The sequence below is a fragment of the Pongo pygmaeus genome, chromosome 8 (assembly GCF_028885625.2).
Source record: "Pongo pygmaeus isolate AG05252 chromosome 8, NHGRI_mPonPyg2-v2.0_pri, whole genome shotgun sequence".
Taxonomy (NCBI): Eukaryota; Metazoa; Chordata; class Mammalia; order Primates; family Hominidae; genus Pongo; species Pongo pygmaeus.
In genome coordinates this window covers 76,593,424-76,614,471 of record NC_072381.2, presented here as the reverse complement: position 1 = coordinate 76,614,471, position 21,048 = coordinate 76,593,424, and the positions used below count along the sequence as shown (strand labels likewise).

Sequence of the window (21,048 nt, the reverse complement as noted above, 5' to 3'; positions counted from 1 at the left end):
ATTAGGAGTTTAGGCCACCCCAAATCTGTATGTAGAGAACTTGAGGACAAGAAAGCTTCCCAGCTCCATGTCTAGGCACATGTCTGGGTGTTTGGTACCCACTCACTGGATTATCCTTCAGCACCAGTGCTCACGCCTGCCCTTAGGGAATTTGTAGGCAAACCTGCCAGTCTGGACCTGTCCATCTTGCTCCCAACACCTCTGGGGCTGAGGAGGGAGCTCAGAGCATTTTGCACTACAAGAATAAGCCCATTGCCTGAGGCAAGAGAGAGCTTCTGCTAGTAAACAAAGATGAAGTATACAACCAACAGTATTGGCCATACACACCATCTACAGGCTTGTAGGTGGAAGTGAAACGCCCAATATAAAACCTGCTGACAGAAAGGTGTAGGAGTACCCAAGTTAAGCCAAAAGACCTTACCCAGTATTCTCTAAAGTCACACCCCTAGGGAAAAATAGATGGGAAAGGGAAAGGGAAAGAAAAAAAAAACAATAGTATTATAGGGAAAGAAAAGAAACATTATATCTGCACAAATATAATTACAAAAATTTGAAGTATCAATGCTTCAAGATGAGAAAGAACCAGTGTAAGAATTCTAGCACCATGAAAATTCAAAATGTAGTGATACCATCAACATACACTACTAGTTCTCCAGCTATGGTCCTCAGCGAAGTGGAAACTTGGAAATGACAGATAAAGAATTTGAAGTGTGGATTGCAAGGAAGCTCAATAAGATCCAAGATGAGGTTGAAAATTAACACAAAGAAACTTTTTAAAGCAATCCAGAGAATGAAGGAAGAGACAAACATCTTTAAAATATCAGTCAGAGATTCTGGAATTAAAAAACTAACTTAATTTCAAAACACAACTGGAAGCTTCACCAATAAACTGGACTAAGTAGAAGAAAGAATTTCAGATCTTGAAGACCAGTCTTTTGAATTGACCCAGTCAGAAAAAAATAAAGAAAAAGTAATTTTTAAAAAATAAACAAAACCTTTGAGAAATATGGGATTATGTAAAGTGGACAAACCTAAAAATTAGTAACATTCCTGAGACTGAGGAAAAGATAACAACCTAGAAAAAATACTTGAAGTGATAAATTAAGAAAATGTTCCAAAGTTTGCTAGAGAGGTAGACATCTAGATATAAGAAATCCAGAGAACACTTGAGAGATACTATACAAAAAGGAACGTCACCAAGGCATATAATCACCAGACTATCCAAGGTCAACGCTAAAGAAAAAATCACAAAGGCAGCTAGAGAAAAAGGTCAGAAGACACACAAAGGAAATCCCAAAAGGTTAAAAGCAGACTTCTCTACATAAACCTTATTTATAAGCCGAGACAGATTGGAGGCCTATTTTCAGAATTCTTGAAGCAAAGAAATTCCAACAAAAAGTTCATATCCCACCAGGCTAAGCTTTATCACTGAAAGAGAAATAAAAATATTTTCCAGAAAAACGAGCACTAAAAAAATTAATTACCATTAGGCCAGTCATGTCAGAGACCTTTAAGAGAATTCTAAACATGGGGAAAATATAGAGCTGATACCTGCTACCACAAAAACACAAGTACAGAGCCCACAGATCTATAGAGCAATCAAACCATAGAAAATACAAAGTAACCAGCTTACAACTTCATGATAGGATCAAAATCTTGCATATTAATATTATCCTTGAATGTGAATAGCCTAAACCCCCCACTTAAAAGGCACAGAGTGGCAAGTTGGATAAAATAACAACATCCATTCATCTGCTGTCTTCAAGATACCCATCTCACACATAATGGCATCAATAAGCTCAAAGTAAAGGGTTGAAGAAATGTCTATCTTGCAAATTAAACTACAACAAAAAAGAGGAGCGGCTATTATATTAGATAAAATATACGTACTTTAAAATATATTTAAAATATAATATATATAACATATTAGGTAAAATACATATATTTTAAAATATATTAAAATATAATATATAATATATTAGATAAAAAAGACTTTAAACCAATAACAGTAAAAAAGGACAAAGAAGGGTATTACATAATGATAAAGGGTTGAATTCAACAAAAAGACTTAACTATCCTAAATATGTATGTACCTAACACTGAAGCATCTGAATTCATAAAACAAGTACTTCTAGATCTACAAAAAGGCTTAGATAGCCACACGATAATGTTGAGGAACTTCAACACCTCACTAAAAGTGTTAGACATGTGAAATGTTAGTCAATTAAACCTCTTTTTTTTTTTTAATAAATTAGCTAGTCTCAGATAGTATCTTAATAGTAACGTGAAAATGGACTAATAAATTTACTTTTGGGTAAACAATGAAATTAAGGCAGTAACCAAAAAATTCTTCGAAATAAATAAAAATAAGAGACACAACATATAAAAATCTCTAGGATGTAGCAAAAGTGCTGTTAAGAGGAAAGTTTATAGCAGTAAACTCCTACCTCAAAAAGTTAGAAAGATCTCAAATTAATGATTTAACATCATGCCTAGAGGAGCTAGAAAAACAAGAACAAACCAACCCAAAAGCTAGCAGAAGAAAAGAAAAAAATAAAATTAGACGGAACTGAATGAATTTGAGACCTAAAAATTCATAGGAAGAATCAATGAAGACCAAAGTTGTTGTTGTTTTTTTTTTTGAAAAAATAAACAGGATCGGTAGACTGCTAGCTAGATTAACAAAGAAAAAAAGAGAGAGGATTCAAATAAGCACAGTCAGAAGTTATAAAAGTGACATTGCAACCAATACCATAGAAATACAAAAGAGCCTCAGAAACTATTGGGAACACATCTGTGCATACAAACTAGAAAATCTAGAGGAAAAGATAAATTTCTGAAACACACAGTCCTCCAAGAATGAATTAGAAATAAACTGAAACCCTGAACAGACCTCGAGTTCCTAAATTGAATCAGTAATAAAACACCTACCACCACAACCAACAACAAAAAGAGCCCCAGCCAAATTCTACCAAACATACATAGAAGAGCTGATACCAATCCTACTGAAACTATTTCAAAAAATGGAGAAGGAGAGACTCCTCTTTAGCTCATTCAACAAAACCAGCATCATCCTGATAGGAAAACCTGGTAAAGATACAATGAAAAATATCTCTGATACCAATATCTCTGATAAACATAGATGCAAAAATCCTCAACAAAATATTAGCAAACTGAATTTAGTGGCACATCAAAAAGTTAATTCACTATGATCAAGTAGACTTAATTTTTGGAATGTAAGGTTGGTTTAACATAGACAAATCAATAAACATGACTCACCATATAAACAGAATTAATAACAAAAATCACATGGTTATTTCAACAGATGTGGGAAAAGCTTTTGATAAAATACAACATCCCTTCATGATAAACACCTTCAAGAAACTATGCATCAAAGGAACATATCTCAAAATAATAAGAGCCATCTAAGAGAAACCACAGCCAACATTATACTTGAATGGGCAAAAGCTGAAACCAGTCTCTACTTGAATGGGCAAAAGCTGAAACCAATCTCCTTGAAAACGGTTACAAGGATGCCCACTCTCACCTCTCTTATTCAACAGAGTACTGAAAGTCCTAGCCACAGCAATCAGGCAAAATAAATAAATAAAAGGTATCCAACTAGACAAATAAAAAGTCAACCTATATTTCTTTGCTGTTGATATGATTTTATACCTAGAAAACACAAAATACTTTACTAAAAGGCTCCTGGAACTGAGACATGACTTCAGTAATTTTTTAGGATACAAAATCATTGTATACAAACCAATAGCATTTCTATACAGCAATAACATTCAAGCTGAGAACCAAATCAAGAACTCAACTCCATTTACAATAGCTGCAAATAAATAAATAAATAAAACACCTAGGCATGCATCTAACCAAGGAAGTGAAAGATCTCTACCAGGAGAACTATAAAACACTGCTGAAAGAAATCATAGATGACACAAACAAATGGAAAAAACATTTCAATTTCATCAACTGGAAGAATCAATATCATTAAAACGGCCATACTGCCCAAAGCAATCTACAGATTCAATGCTCTTCCTATCAAGTAACGAACGTCATTTTTCACAGAACTAGAAAAAGAACTATTCTAAAATTCATATGAAACCAAGAAATATCTTGAATAGACAAGCAATCCTGAGGAAAAAAAAAAAAAAGAAGCCAGAGGCATCATATTACTTGACTTCAAATTACACTATAAGGCTACAGTAACACACACAGCATGGTATTGGCACAAAAACAGATACATAGGCTGATGGGACAGAATAGAGAACACAGAAAGAAAGCTGCACAACTAAAACCATCTGATCTTTGACAAAGTTGACAAAAATAAGCAGTGACTCCCTATTCAGTATCTGGTGCTGTGACAGCTGGCTAGCCAAAGGCAGAAGAATGAAACTGAACCCCTATCTTTCATCATCTAGAAAAATTAACTCAAGATGAATTAAAGATTTAAATATAAGACCTCCACAATAAGAATCCTTGAAGAAAAACCTAGGCAACATCATTCTGGACATCAGCCTTGGGAAAGACATTATAACTAAATTCTCAAAAGTAATTGCAACAAAAACAGAAATTGACAAGTGGGATCTCTAATTAAAGAGCTTCTGCATAGCAACAAACTATCAACAGAGTACACAGACAACCCACACAATGGAAGAAAATATTTGCAAACAATGAATCTAACATAGTTTTACTATCCAGGATCTATAAGGAATTTAAACAATTGAGCAAGCAAAAAACAATCCCATTAAAAATGGGTAAATGGTATGAGTTAGGTCATTCTTTCATTGCTATAAAAAAATAACTCAGACTGGGCAATTTATAAAGAAAAGAAGTTTAATTGGCTCGTGGTTCTGCAGGATATACAAGCATTGCATTGGCATCCACTTGGCTTTGGGGTGGGGGCTCAGGGAATATTTACTCACAGTATGAGGTGAAGTGGAAACAGGTGCATGACATGGGGATAACAGGAGCAAGAGGGAGGTGGGAGGTGCCACACACTTTTAAATGACCAGATCTTGTGATAATGCACTATCCTGAGGACAGCACATCATGAGGAATCGGCCCCTATTACCCAAACACCTCCCACCAGTCCCCACCTCCAACATTGGGAATTGCATTTCAACATGAGATTTGGGAAGGACAAATGCCAAAACCATATCAAAACATGAATGGACACTTCTCAAAAGAAGACATACAAGTGGCCAACCAATCTGAAAAAAATGCTCAACATCATGAATAATGAGAGAAATGCAAATCGAACCAAAATGAGATACTATCTCACACCAGTCAGAATGGCTATTATGAAAAAGTCAAAAAAACAGATGCTGGTGAGGCTGTGGAGAAAAGGGAACACTTTATAAACTACTGGTGGGGATGTAAATTAGTTCAGCCAGTGTAGAAAGCAGTTTGGAGATTTCTCAAAGAACTTAAAACGTAACTAACATTTGACTCACTCATCCCGTTACTATGTACATATTCAAAAGAAAATAAATTGTTCTACCCAAAAAGACACTTACTTTCATATGTTGATTGCAGCACTATTCACAAAGCAAGGACACGGAATCAACCCAGGTATCCATCAATGGTGGATTGAATAAATAAAATGGGGTACATCTACATCATGGAATAACAACCATAAAAAGGAATGAATGAAATTATGTCTCTTGCAGCAACTTGGATGTAGCTGGAGGCCATTATCCTAAGTGAATTAATGCAGGAACAAAAACCCAAATACCATATGTTCTTACATACAAGTAGGAGCTAAAGAATGGGTAATGATGGACATAAAGATGGCTACAATAGACACTGAGGACTACTAGACAGGGGAGGGAGGAAGGGAGTAAAGGCTTGAGAAACTAATTATTGAGTACTATGCTCACTACCTGGGTGATTGCATTAATTGTACTTCGAACCTCAGTATCATGCAATATACCCACTGAGTCTAAATAAAAGTTGAAATTATTTTTTAAAATGCATTAAAAATAAATTCTGGACTCTGGGTTAAAAACATTAAAAGATGCTGGGAAAGAAATATATGACAATAATCAATAAATGTGATATAATCAATACTTTTTATTTTATTCAAATTTTGTGTATCTTAAATATATATTTCTTCTATAACTATAAAATGTTATTTTTAAAAGCTTTTATTCTAATGACCTAAACTGCAAATTAAAAAGTAGGATGAACAACCAAAAAACCTTTCATGCATTTCTGCTTTTATTCAGTAACTAGTAACTTAAGCTGGAGTGTTTTTGGAAAATTTGTGAGGTACTTATCCTCTTATATTTTTTAAATAGGCTGCGTAGCTCCAGGGTGTGTGCACAAGATGAGAACACGTTACCCTGAGTCAAAGTCGATAATAACCAACAAAGGTAGCAAAGAATTCAATTCTTCTGCAGAAATAATATCAATCTGCAAGATAGGCATGGACATATGCATGAATAGATACAGGATAGCCAGACAGAGACACAATCAGACAAGAGTATAGAAATTAAGGGTGTTTCTAAAGTTTTCAATAAGCAAATGAAGGTTATCCCTCAAATCTCCTCGAAAGGATTATATTGTAGCTAATTAAGAAGAAGATTGGAAAGGAGAAAGATATGGAGAAAGAAAAGAAAAAGAAAGAGGGAAAGGAAGAAGAGGAGAAGGCAGAGACAGAGGAGGAAGAACAATAGTTCATTTTCATTTAGCTCTTACTATGTGCCACATGCTATGGAAACTAATTTAGGCATATCATCTCACTCAATCATTAAAACTGTAAGACGCAAATATTTTCCCCAATTTACTGATGTGAAATTACCTAAAATGATGAAAAACAAGTCATCTCTTTGTTTTCTCTTGACAGGCAGCTGATCTTTATTAGGTACTTCCTCTGTGCCAGGTACTATGCCAAGGCCCTTACATGCATAACTTTAAATTAGTACTCAAAGCACCATTTTAATTAGATCTATTATTTTCGTTTTGTAGATTTGCAAAGTAAGTTTCAGAGAGAGTAAATGATTTGAATTTAGTTTTCTCTGTTTCATTCACATGCATACACAATAATCTCTTCTATAGGGCATTCTTTCAAATCATTTTTTGTTATTATTGCTCTCACCGAGTAACTTTCTTATCTATTCTTCATTCTTAAGTATGGACACAATGATAATCCCTGACATGTAAAGTGTTTTATCTGTCATCTACTATTCTAGATGCTTTGTCCATACTAATTGTTTTAATAATCACACAACACCCACAATTTCATGAGGTAAGTGGAATCATTATCCTCATTTAGCAAAGGAGAATATTGACACACAGAGAGGTTAACTGACTTGCCAATAAATGGTATTAGTGGTAGAGCTTGTGTTCAAACATGATCTGGCTCCACCTCCTTACCTCCATGTTCTAGGAACAGTATCAGTCTTCTTGCCAATTTTATCTTTTTTGTAAATATTAAATTGCTGTTCTGATTTGTAAGTTGGTTTCTTATTGATAATCTTATTTGTCAATTATAAACTGGATTAATGTGGATTTATTCCTTGAAGACCAGCACCACTATACAACTCTGATAAAATCAAACTGTCAAACTAGTAATTAGATTCTTGACCAATAACCAATTGCAATCACTCAAGTTTAAGCAAAACATGCTGTCTCTATCAAGAGACTCTTCCAAGGCCACAGTAGAAAAGCCTATAATTCTATTAAGGAAAGAATGAGTCAAATGAGTAGAAAGTGTGAAAATGATCTTTTGAAATTCAAAGTTGCTTGACCTAAATTTATCTTTCATTTTCAGAACTGATGAGAATATCTTGGTTATAACTGAAGCAGTCAGTTTTATAACCAAATTAGAATAAAATACTACGTGGTAAATTCTTATACTTATAAAAGTTATTAAAGCCTTCTTTCCCATTGACATGCAGAAAGCTTTTCTGAGTCAGTTTTGCTCACTTAGAAGCAGAATCAGGAGAATGCCTCGTTCCTACTTTAAGAATATTCTACTATTTTTTAAATCTCCTTTGGGCCACTTTTATGTATTCAGGTCTTTTCCCATTTTTTAATCAGGTTACTTGGATTTTTTTGCTATTGAGTTCTGTATGTTTCTTATACACTTTAGATATTAATTCCTTATCAGGTCTATGGTTTGCAAATATTTTCTTTCAAACCATAGGTTGTCTTTTAATTTTGTTGATTATTACATTGTATATCTTAAGTCCTTAAATATGTACAATTTTTACAAAAAAATTAAATTTAAAAGCATCGAACAATGCTTTTCCCACCTTTTAAATTTTTACGTGAAAGTGACAGAAAAACTTCGGTCTCTAGGTTGGTAGAACATTCTTGCCCTTGACTATTGTTTCTCAAGTAACATTTGCTTTAAAATAACTTTTAAAAGAATACTATTAGGGACTTTTCCAGAACATCTACTTAGCTCCTTAATGCATGATTTTTTTTTAATCTAAGTTTTATAATCACAGGGACTCACAACATGTAAGCAGATGGCATTTCAGCCTATGTGGTTTTCTCATTTTAAGCCAGTTTTCACTTTTCTAGCAAGATGCTTGGAGTCAATATGGAATACATCATTTAGTAATGAGGAAAAATATAAAAAAATTCATGATGTTTTAGTTTAAATTTCAGGGGTGAATTGGCAAAACGAACACTTTTGAAGACTTTTATTCCATAATCTTAGTATTTTTTTGCTCATATTGGAGCCTAAACTTTAAGAAATTTAAAATGACTTTTGCAGCCAGGTGCGGTGGCTCACACCTATAATCCCAGCATTTTGGGAGACTGAGGCGGGCAGATTACCTGAGATCAGGAGTTCGAGACCAGCCTGGTCAACATGGTGAAACCTCATCTCTACTCAAAATATGAAATATTAGCCGGGCATGGTGGCTCGTACCTGTAGTCCCAGCTACTTGGGTGGTTGAGACACGAGAATCGCTTGAACCTGGGAGGCAGAGGTTGCAGTGAGCTGACATCGTGCCACTGCACTCCAGCCTGGATGACAGAGAGACTCCATCTCAAAAATTAAAAAAATAAAAATAAATAAATAAATAAAATGAATTTTGCAATTACAGACAATAGCCTAAATTTTGCTAAGCTGGAAAAGTTTGTTAATGAAAAGTACTAGGTGTCACCGTGAATTTCAAAAATAGGAATTTAAAGCAATCAGTGGTAGCAAAAGCACTTGGTGTTCACGACTTTTCCCATCCCACAGGGCTCATTTCTTCACCTGTAATGCAGTCCAGAGGTTGCCTCGTTTCATCTTGCTCAGGATCACAGATCATCAATGATCTCATCTTTTCCTCTACTTTTAATGTCTTTTTTTCTGATTCCTGACTCTATCAAGTCTCTCAAAGCAAAATCCTGCCTTCTATAATCCCATCTCTCCTTTTTTGTTTACGAATACGCCTACTAAAATGTTTCCATGCAGATTCCTCCTTTCCTTATCATTCTAAGAACTGTTTTCAACTCCTCCAGTCCACAAAATTTTATTTTATTGAGATCACTAATGGACTTATAATTGCTGCATTCATTATATATGTTGCAGTTCCTCCCTTATATCACCTCTCTGGAGGTTTTAGATCTTTGTTATTGATTCTCATAAATGTTAATTCTCATGAATGTTTCCTCTTAGATTTTCTCCTAGTTTTATATCAGCCTTCCCAGACTCCTTTGTAAGAATATTTTTTTTTTTTTTTTTTTTTTTTTTTTTTTTTTTTGCCTGCACCTGTTGTTGCTCACAGCTTTTGTTCCTGAGCGTTATTTTTTTTACTTTCATTCTCTTCTTGGACAACGGTAGACAGTGCTCTGGCTTCATCTGTCACTTACACAACACAAACTACAAAATTCTAACATCCAGCTCCGTCATCAGGCGATCCATGTAACTACTGTGTTAGTCCATCCCATTTCAGCATCTCATCAACATTTCACACTTAACACATTTATCTCTCAGCTATTTCACTCACTATCTTGCCTACTCACCTATTCAACTATTTTTTCTCTTTGTATTAACTACCTCAATGAAGAATGCCTTGTTCCTCTTTTCCATCTCTTAAATCTGGTCAGCCATTAATTTATGCTTATTTTACACCTAGAAACCTCAATATATTTTAAGTATTTTTTTCTTTGCTATGACTATGACAGCTGCTGTTTAGCAAACTCAGGTTTCTGAAACACAGAACAGAGAAGGTACCTATAGAAGTATGATTAAAAATATACTGGAACTCTGTTATAATGTCAGTGGTAGAGGATAACATTGTCTCATATGGAATGTTCAAGACTGGACATGTTGATTTATGAGAGTTATATTTGGGAAACTATGGTGCATAGCATATCTCAATGAATAAAGGTTGTTTTTACCAGAAATTATATATGCTGTTAAAATCCTATCATATTTTGTCCATATTTAGGCTGAAATTGTCTTGAGTTTAAGAATTGTTTCAAATTCCTTTGTATTTTCAACTTGGTTTGCACATACAGCTATTGAGAAAGTGACATGTACTTTGAACACAATACAAATTAAAGACAAGATGTTTTCCATATTCAACAAAGCTCCTTTACTTTAGTAGATGTAAAGTTATGACTCAAGCTACTTTTCAGCTTTATGTTACTTCCATGAGAGATTCTCAGAAGAAATGAGTGTCCTATGTAATAGACCATAACTCAAAAGTGTCACCCTCTCCCTGATGCCTGGAAGTTGTCATTCAAATAATTACTTTGACTGAAACAAACTCATAAAAATGCATTATCCTGTACATAAAATAAGGATGTGGAAGAGATGGTGGAAGGGTAACTCAGACAAATTCTGGTTATTTGGAATTTTTGTTTAAAGATAGCCAGCCAACTACAAGAAGAAACTTTGCTCATCCTTCCTCTTCTCCACTTATACAAAATAGCTCCTTCCACCTAGACCCTAGAACACTTTATTTTTTGGTTACATAGTTTCATAACTAAACATGAAGTGAACCTGAATAGATAATCACCCTAGGAGCATTTAAAACACTGTTTCAATGGAAAAATGTCAAACATTAGATAAAGGGGAAAACAGTAAAGCAGCATCTCTTAGAACAGGAGATTCACTATTACTTGAAAGATGCAAATAGATCAAATATTTCAGTATACATTTAGTCCTATTTAAATCTTGAGACGTTTCTGTGCATTTATTTTTATAAAGTAGGAGTTCATTAATCTGGAGAACTAATCTAGGTATCAACATTTCTGCCAGAGAAGAAAATAAATAAAAAAGATCTGAGCAGAATAAAATGAAATTGAAACCAACCAACAACAAAATACAAAAAATAAATGAAATAAAAACTGGTTCTTTGAAAAGATAAATAAAATCAATAGATCATTGGTGAGATTAACCAAGAAAAGAAGACAGAAGGTCCAGATAAATTAAATTAGAACGAAATGGGAGATATTACTACTGATACCACAGAAATACAAAAGATTATTCAAGGCTACTATGAACACCTTTACATACATAAACTAGAAAACCTAGAGGAGATGAATAAATTCCTGGAAATATATAACCCTCTTAGATTAAACCAGGAAGACATAGAAACTCTGAACAAGTCAATAATAAGCAGCGAGATTGAAACGGTAATTTAAAAATTGCCAACAACAACAACAACAAAGAAGTCCAGGACCAGACAAATTCACAGCTGAATTCTATCAGATATTCAAAGAGGAATTGATACCAATCCTACTGACATTATTCCACAGGATAGAGAAAGAGGAAATCCTCCTTAAATCATTTTATGAAGCCAGTATAACCCTAATAACAAAACCAGAGAAGGACATAACAAAAAAAAAATAGAAAAGAAAACTATAGACAAATATCCCTAATGAAAATAGATGCAAAAATCCTCAACAAAATTCTAGCTAACTAAATTCAACAGCATATGTAAAAAAAATAAACTGCCATAATCACATGGGGTTCATACCAGGGATGAAGGGATTATTCAACATCTGCAAGTCAATAAATGTGACACACCACATAAAAAAATTTAAAAATATTACATGATCATCTCAATAGACACAGAAAAAGCATTTGACAAAATCCAGCATCCCTTTATGATTAAAGCCCTCAGCAAAATGAGCATAGAAATGACATACCTTAAGGTAATAAAAGCCATTTATGACAAACCCATAGCCAATATTATACTGAATGGGGAAAAGTTGAAAGCATTTCACCTGATAACTGGGACAAGACAAGGATGACCACTTTCACCGTTTGTATTCAACAGGACTCTGGAAGTCCTAGCCATTGCAATCAGACCAGAGAAAGAAATCAACAGCATCCAAATTGGTAAAAAGGAAGTCAAACTGTTGCTGTTTGCTGATGATATGATCATATATCCAGAAAACCCTAAAGACTCATCCAAAAATCTCCTAGAACTGGTAAATTAATTCAGCAAAGTTTCAGGATAAAAAGTTAATGTATTCAAATCAGTGGCTCTGCTATACACCAACAGTGACCAAGCTGAGAATTAAATCAAGAACTCAACCGTTTTTTACAATATCTGCAAAAAGAAAAATAAAATACTTAGGAATACACCTAACCAAGGAGGTGAAAGACCTTTACAAGGAAAACCACAAAACACTGCTGAAAGGGATAATAGATGACACAAACAAATGGAAACACTCCCATGTTCATGGATGAGTAGAATCAATATTGTAAAAATGATCTGACTGCCAAAAGCAATCCACGAATTCAATGCCGAAACCAGTGTCTAGAAGGGTTTTTCAGATATTATCTTCTAGAATTTTTATGGTTTTAGGTCTTAGATTTAATTATTTGATTCACCTTGAGTTGATTTTTTTATAGGGTGAGAGATGAGAACCCAACAGCAAATGCAACAAAAACAAGGATAAATAGATGGTACTTAATTAAAATGGAAAGCTTCTGCACAGAAAAAGAAATAATCAGCAGAGTTAATAGAAAACCCACAGAGTGGGAGAAAGATCATCACAATCTATACATCTGACAAAAGACTCATATTCAGAATCTCCAAATAACTCAAACATTTCAGCAAGAAAAAAAAATCCCATCAAAAAGTGGGCTAGGGACATGAATAGACAATTCTCAAAAAAAAAGATATACAAATGGCCAACAAGCATATGAAAAAAATGTTCAACTCACTAATTATCAGGGAAATGCAAATCAAAACCACAATGAGACACCACCTTACTCTTGCAAGAATGGCCATGATCAGAAAAAAACAAAACAACAAAAAAAGGTATTGGTGTGGATGCAGTGAAAAGGGAACACTTTTACACTGTTATTGGGAATATGAACTAGTACAACCAGTATGGAAAATAGTGTGGAGATTCCTTAAAGAACTGAAAGTAGAACTACCATCTGATCCAGTAACCCCACTACTAGATATCTACCCAGAGGAAAAAAAGGCATTATACGAAAAAGATACTCGCACACACATGTTTATAGCGGCACAATTTGCAATTGCATAAATATGGAATTAGCCCAAATGCCCATCAATCAATGAATGATAAAGAAAATGTGATATATATATATATAAAAATGTGGTATATGTGTGTGTGTTTATGTATATATATGTGTGTGTATGTGTGTGTATATATATTCATGTACCCAAACACCATCTGTTCCCCAAAAAAATCTTTTAAAAAAATTTAAAAAATTTCTGCTGGAAATAAATTTCAGATAGGTAATACCTTTAAAATACACATTGTCACAAGGCATATCTAGGAATCATATCCTTAGGAGTTGTGTAATCATGATATAATGAATGCTCCAGAAGCTTCTCAGTAGTATAGTTTCATTGAAATAATTTTTTTGCCTCTTATAATATCAACATGAAACAATTCAAATGAGGCCAGCCTCCAAGAATATTTTGTAAAATATTAATACAAATTATACTTGTAGGTTGTTTTGTTCATAATGGAGTGCATTTTGTGTGATTTGGTTTATACTTCTTTACTTTGGTTTTTAAAAATCATCTTTTCTTGAATTAGAATTACCTGCCAACGTATTTAACATAAAAAGTTCGTTTTAATTTTGTTCAGTTACAATTAGGTGGGAACGTCCAGTTATAAGTCTTGCTATCTTTGCTTTGGCAAAATTACAAGGAGAAAGTAATTAGGCTCCTTAAAGATCACCCAGGGTTCAGAAAGTCTAATACTGTTCTATCCTGGTGCAAAACACTTTTAGCAGATGCTAATTTTATTTTGGCTCCTATTGTCTCCTTCCTATCTAGGTTATACTGCTTCTATAACTATTTGAAATCTTTTTGTGCATTATCTTTACCTTATGAGATGTTACTTTATCTAATTTAGAATATCTGCTAATATGATTAATTACAATGTGGAGTGCAGAAATAGAAAAAAATATGTACTGAAAGCCTGAAATCTTGGATTCATATTTTACTTCTCCAACTTATTCTGTTTAATTCACAAGCAAAATTTTTAAGACTTGTTATAGGTAAGAATAGCTATAACAATCTTGTTTTATACAAAGATACTGTCTAAAGGAGACAAAATTTGTGCTAAAATTCTACAAGACTTAAATATGTCTTTGATGGCATACTTAAGCCTTTTTTGAGACCGCCATTTTGAGACAATTCTAAAGTCTAAAAAATGTTGAATGACTGGGAAAAATAAACTTAAACAGAAGGTTTTAGTTCTTCTCTTTCTAACTAGCTAATGCCAATACCAGAGTAGTGAATTGCGTGTGGCATACACACAATAAATATGCTCTCAAGGAAGCAATGAAGGAAGGAAAAGTGAAAAATAAAAATAAAAAGGCCAAGCAAGCAGAATGAGAAGCATCAACTAATCTAATTCCATTTCATTCTTTCTACATGTGAACTTTAACTCTGAAACTTTACACAATGTAACTAAATTGGTCTAATAATATATGTAATAGATGATATATATATAAACATGCATTTAAATAATTTAAATATATATATAATTTCAAATCTAATGTTAGTTGGGATGGAAATTAGTGTTTGACCTTCTGACACACCAGCAAAAACTAAAGCTAGAATGTATTATTTTTGAAATATTAAATTGATCAAAAGAGAAAGCAACCAATGTTCCAGCAGATTTTTTTCATGATATACATAGACAGTGAAAATCACATTGCTTACATTACTCAATTGTATCCCATAATCAATTTCAGATATTATTTTCTGCCTAAAATTTCTTAATCTATCAAATAATAATGTCAGAATCACATTCAAAGACAACCTCCCTAGATGGTCACTGTAATAACTAAGTCAGTTTCTTCATTCTCAATTTTGATTACTTAGAACTATATTTCTTCAGAACAAAAGTAATTCATCTGAAACTATTTTATGTATGAAATGGAAAAAGACAAAAAGAGTGATCTATAATTCTTTATTAGTCAGTGACTACTTCTCTAAGCTTCTCTTAAAATGTCAAAGCTATACAGAAGTAAGATGATACTTTTGCTTTCTCCCATACCATTTGAATAATGCTAAAAACAATGACATAATTTGATAAAGCCATGTTATAGAAGTACCTACTTTAAGGCAACCTGATCCAATTAAAGAAGATTATCAATATAAGAAAAAAAACCTTCAATGTGACACAATTATGTCAACTTTGGAAACTGGGTGTTTCAAAATAAACAGAAAAAAATGGGAGGAAGCATTCAGTATTTGAAAAGATATTAATAAATGTAAATATGTGTCGTGTACTATGGTTTCACTTGTTTCACTAAGATTTAGTGTCTCTCATAAAAGTGAATGCAATAAGATTCTAAAATAAAGAAAACTATGGGCATATATAGGCTTCAGTCACATAATCAAACTCGGAAAATTTGACTTATATTAGGATAGAGTTTGTTTTAGCTGTAAATACTAAATACTAAAAAAAAAAGGATTAATAAAATTTTATAATAATTAAAGTAACATGGAAAAGACATATGTTCTTTATTATTAGGAATGTTATTAAATAGTTTATTATAATTAGTCTTTATTTGTTTCTTATTCCTTATATCCACAAATACAATATTTAATAGGAGAGAGTTCTTCATTTTCCAAGAGAGTATAAACATAGTGAACAAAACATAGTGAATAATAGTAATCATTATAAAAAGAAGCCCAAAAACCTTTCCCTAATACTATCTAAGCAAGAAATAATATGAAATAGTTGCAAAAATCCCCATTTTTTTCCCAAAGGGAAATAAATATGTACTATAAAGTTGAACATAATATAAAAGCCACAAAATAATATTATACCTCAGTCTGAAACATTAATTGAATATCTCAACACATTAATGAAAGCAACAGATTTTTCAGTTAAAGTGTAAAGTATTTCTAAGGATGTAGCAGCTGCTTAAAAATACTGAAATAAACATGAGAAATCTAAAAAAAGGAAACTAAAATGTTTATAAACAGCAGTCTCTATATTAATTATGTATTTTATGCATTTTATATCTTTAGTATTATCTTTAGTATTCTACTAAATACTATTTTTCTTTGAATTTTAAATATTATATTAAAATATATTGTTGACACAGAAAACCTAACATAACATTTTAAAATGTAATAAGTTTGAAGAGCAAAAATAAGGAAACAATTGACAGCCTTTCCTGTAAGATCTGAAACAAGACAAGGCTGCCTACTGTCAACATTTTTATTCAACATAGAACTGAACGGCCTAGCTAGAACCATTAGCTAAGAGAAAGAAATATAGAGTATCCAAATTGGAAAGGAGGAAGTCTAATTGTCCTAGTTTGTAGATAACATGGTCTTATATTAAGAAAAACCTTTCTTTGTGTTACAAACAATCCAATTATACCATTTAGTTATTTTTAAACATACAATAAATTACTTTTGGCTATAGTTGCCCTATTTTGCTATCAAATACTATATCTTATTTATTCTATCTAACTATATTTTTGGACTCATTAAATATACTCTTATCCCATTTGTCTTTACTGATTGATTCATGAAAATGTCAAAAGTGTAATAAAGCATTGCTGTTACTAGTTAAACTACTAAGTGAAAATTAAAATTTCTTTTTATTTTGTCTCTGGATAGTTGACTCTGAGTGTGAATCCTGTACCTTATTTACCCTGATGTGATTATTACACATTGTATGCCTGTATCAAAATATTTCCTGTACCCCATACATATATAGACCTACCATGTACTCACAAAAATGAAAAATAAAAATATATATACAAAAAAAAAGAAAAACCTAAAGACTCTACCAAAAAAAAAACCTCTTAGATTTGATAAAAAAATTCAATAAAGTTGAAGGATATCAAATCAACCTGCAAAAATCAACAGCATTTTTACACACAAATAGTGAGCAATCTAAAAAAGAAATCAGGCAAGCAATCCTATTTCTCATAGCTACCGAAAACAAAACACCTAGAAATCAATATAACTAAAGAGGTGAAAAATCCCTACTATTAAACTATAAAATATTGATAAAAGAAATTGAAGAGGAGACAAAAAAAGATATCCTCTGTTCATGTATTGAAAGAATTAATATTGTTAAAATGTCCATACTGCCCAAAGCAATATACAGATTCAGTGTAACCCATAGAAAAATACCAATGACATTTTTTACACAGATAGAAAAAAAAATCCTAAAATTTACATAGAACCACAAAAGACCCTGAAGAGCCGAAGCAATCCTGAGAAAAACAGCAAAGCTGGAAACATCACACTACCTGGCTTCAAAATATATTACAAAGATATAGTAACTAAAACTGCATGGTACTGGCATAAAAAAAAAACACACATAGACCACTGGAACAGACTGGAGAACCCAAAAATAAATTCACATATTTATAGCCAACTGATTTTGAACAAGTGTCAAGAACACACATTGAGAAAAGGATAGTCAATAAACGGTAGTGAGAAAATCGGATATCTACTGCAGAAAAATGAAACTAGACCCCTACCTTTCACCATATGGAAAAATTCAATCAAAATAAAGGCCTAGCATAAAATCCAAAACTATAAAACTAGTAGAAGAAAACACAGGGCTTCAGGACATTGATTTTGGCAAAGATTTGATGGCTAACACCTCAAAAGCACGGACAACAAAAGCAAAAATAAACACATGGGATTATATCAAACTAAAAAGGTTTTGCACAGCAAAGAAAACAATTAACATAGTAACAAGACAACCTATAGAATGATAGAAGATATTTTCATACTATTTGACAAGGGATACAGAATACATAAGACAAAACAACAGAAGAATAAAACAAATTTAAAAATGGGCAAATGATGTGAATAGTCATCTCTTAAAAGAAGACATACGAATGGCCAACAGGTATATAAAAAAAAGTTCCACATCATTAGCACAATATCATCTTACCCCAATTAAAATGGCTATAATTGAAAGAACAAAAAATAAATTCTGTCAAGAATGTAGAGAAAAGGGGACTCATACCCTGTTGGTAGGAATGTAAATTAGTACAGCCATTATGGAAAATAGGAGTTTTCTTTAAAAACTACTACTACTAATAATAAACTAATAATAGAACTACCATATGATCCAGCAATCCATTACTGGGTATTTATTTAAAGAAAAGGAAGTCAGTATGTCAAAGAGATAGCTGTACTCCTATGCTTACTGCAGCACTGTTCACAATCTCACTGTCAATCAGTTAGTTAGAATTAATCTAACTGTCCACCAATGAATGAATGGATAAACAAAATGTGGTATACAAACACAATGGAATATTCAGGCATAAAGAAAAATGAAATCCTGTCATTTGTGGCAACATGACCAAGACTGGAGGACATTATGTTAAGTGAAATAAGTCAGGTACAGAAAGACAAGTACCACATGTTCTCATATGTGAGAGTTTTAAAAGCTGATAACATAGAATTAATGAATAGAATAATGGTTATCAGGGGCAGGGAAGAGTAGTGGAGAGGGGAAGATAAAAATAAGTTGGTTAAAGGTACAAAAATACAGTTATATAGGAGGAATAAATTGTAGTCTTCTATAACATAGTAGGCTGACTACAGTTAATAATTTATTGTGTATTTAAAAATAGCTATATGAGAAGATTTTGAATGTGTTCAAAACAAAGAAATGATAGATGTTTGAGGAATAGTATATGCTCATTCCCTAATTTGATCAATACACAGTGTATACACGTATAGAAATATATGTACTCTAGAAATGCAATTATTATATGTCAATTAAAAATAAAACATAATAAAAATAAATGTTAAAAATACACAACCAAAAAAGAAAGAAAGAAATATAATGTATCAACAACAACAAAACTCGGTTTTGTAATTACAATTGATTAAAATTAATTGAGTATATTTGATGTTGAAGAGCTGATACTAGAAATAATTTGAGTATGTTTTAAGCTAAAAATATCTGCCCTAAGAAATAATTAAGCTTCCTTAAAATCATCCATTACCTAGTGTATTAAGAGAGTTATCGGAAATTCAATTATAATTTAGAAAAAATGGTTGAATAGAGTAAAAACTTAACTTTGCCTAAATCAATGTTCTAATGGCAAAGAGCAATTAGCATGAACTTTTACGATGTCCATTTGTAAGTAACTCACCTGATTAGCAATCTGCCGAGCAAGGACATCCATCCTTGATCCTGATTCTGATATCATTTTCGCTGCATAGATCACATCAGTTGTATGCTTTAGTGGTCCTTTGCCCCTGGAAAAAAAAAATATATATGTTAGCTATGGTGTTCATGAAAAAATATACGTTAGCTATGATGGTTCATGAAAAAATGTATTAATCTATCCATCCATCCATCCTCATATGTAAAATATTCGCATCCCCAAGAATGGCTATTGTTTTTGTGTTTGTTTGTTTTGAGACTGAGTCTCACTCTGTCGCCAAGCTTGAGTGCAGTGGTGCAGTCTCGGCTCACTGCAACCTCCGCTTCTTGGGTTCAAGCGATTCTCCAGTCTTAGCCCCCCGAGTAGCTGGGACTGCAGGCGTGCGCCACCACGCCCGGCTAATTTTTGTATTTTTAGTAGAGACGGGGTTTCACCATGTTGGCCAGGATGGTCTCGATTTATTGACCTCGTGATCCACCCGTCTCAGCCTCCCAAAGCGCTGGGATTACAGGCGTGAGCTGCCGTGCCCGGCCGGCTGTTGGTTTTAATATTTTGATTTTGAAAAGAGCACAATTAGACTCCAGTATTGTTATGATTATTTTTTAATCCCAGCCTATTGTGTTAAGTCAAGAAATACTGCAGAGAAGATGAAGACCTTTTTGATCTTCATTCCCAGGTGTTTATTATAGGAAAACTCAGCCTAGAGATACCCTTCATAGACCTAGATACCTCAAGGCAAAGATATTTTCCTGATTTTAGAGAGAATCATAATATTTTGGATATTATATGTATCTAACGATTTATTTTTTATCAGCAGGCCTACTTTTAGTATTTCACATTTTTTCTGTTGCTATATTTTAGTTACTTTAAAAAAAGTATTGATGGTAAAATTCATTCATTTTTATGGGGTACATGTATTATTTTGTTATTTGTACATGCATAGAATGTGTAATGATTAAGTAATGGTATTTAGGGTATCTGTCACGTCAGTCAAGTATTATTTCTATTTGTTGAAAATATTTGAAGTCTTCTCTTCTAGCTATTTTGAAATATTCAATACATTGTTTTTAACTATAGTCACCCTACTCTACTATTGAACATTTGAATTGTTCTTTCTAGCTGTATGTTTGCTCCCATTAACCAACCTCTCTTATCCCCCCAATCCCCAACAAACACCATGCCAAGCCTCAGATAACTATGATTCTACTTTCCACCTCCATGAGAGCAATGTTTTTAGCTCTCACATATGGAGGAGAAAGTGATATGTGTCTAACTTATTTCACTTAGCATAATGTCCTCCAGGCTCATCCATGTTGCTGTAAATGTTAGGATTTAATTCTTTTTTATGGCTGAGTGTTTCATTGTGTGTGTGTGTGTGTATACACACAACACATTTTATTTATCCATTTATCCAACACTTAGGTTGATTTCACATCTCTGCTATTGTGAATAATACTACAATAAAAATA

General features: G+C 32.8%; 1 protein-coding gene across 2 annotated transcripts in view; it reads right to left on the bottom strand.

The window, feature by feature from the left end:
* Positions 1-21,048, bottom strand: part of CTNNA3 (catenin alpha 3) — a 1,765,907-nt gene that overhangs the window by 58,444 nt on the left and 1,686,415 nt on the right. For both annotated transcript variants that reach the window (XM_054435153.1, XM_054435155.1), the window contains exon 16: positions 19,565-19,670. In XM_054435153.1, the coding sequence (XP_054291128.1) occupies positions 19,565-19,670 (106 nt within the window). The remainder of the gene's footprint in view (positions 1-19,564; positions 19,671-21,048) is intronic.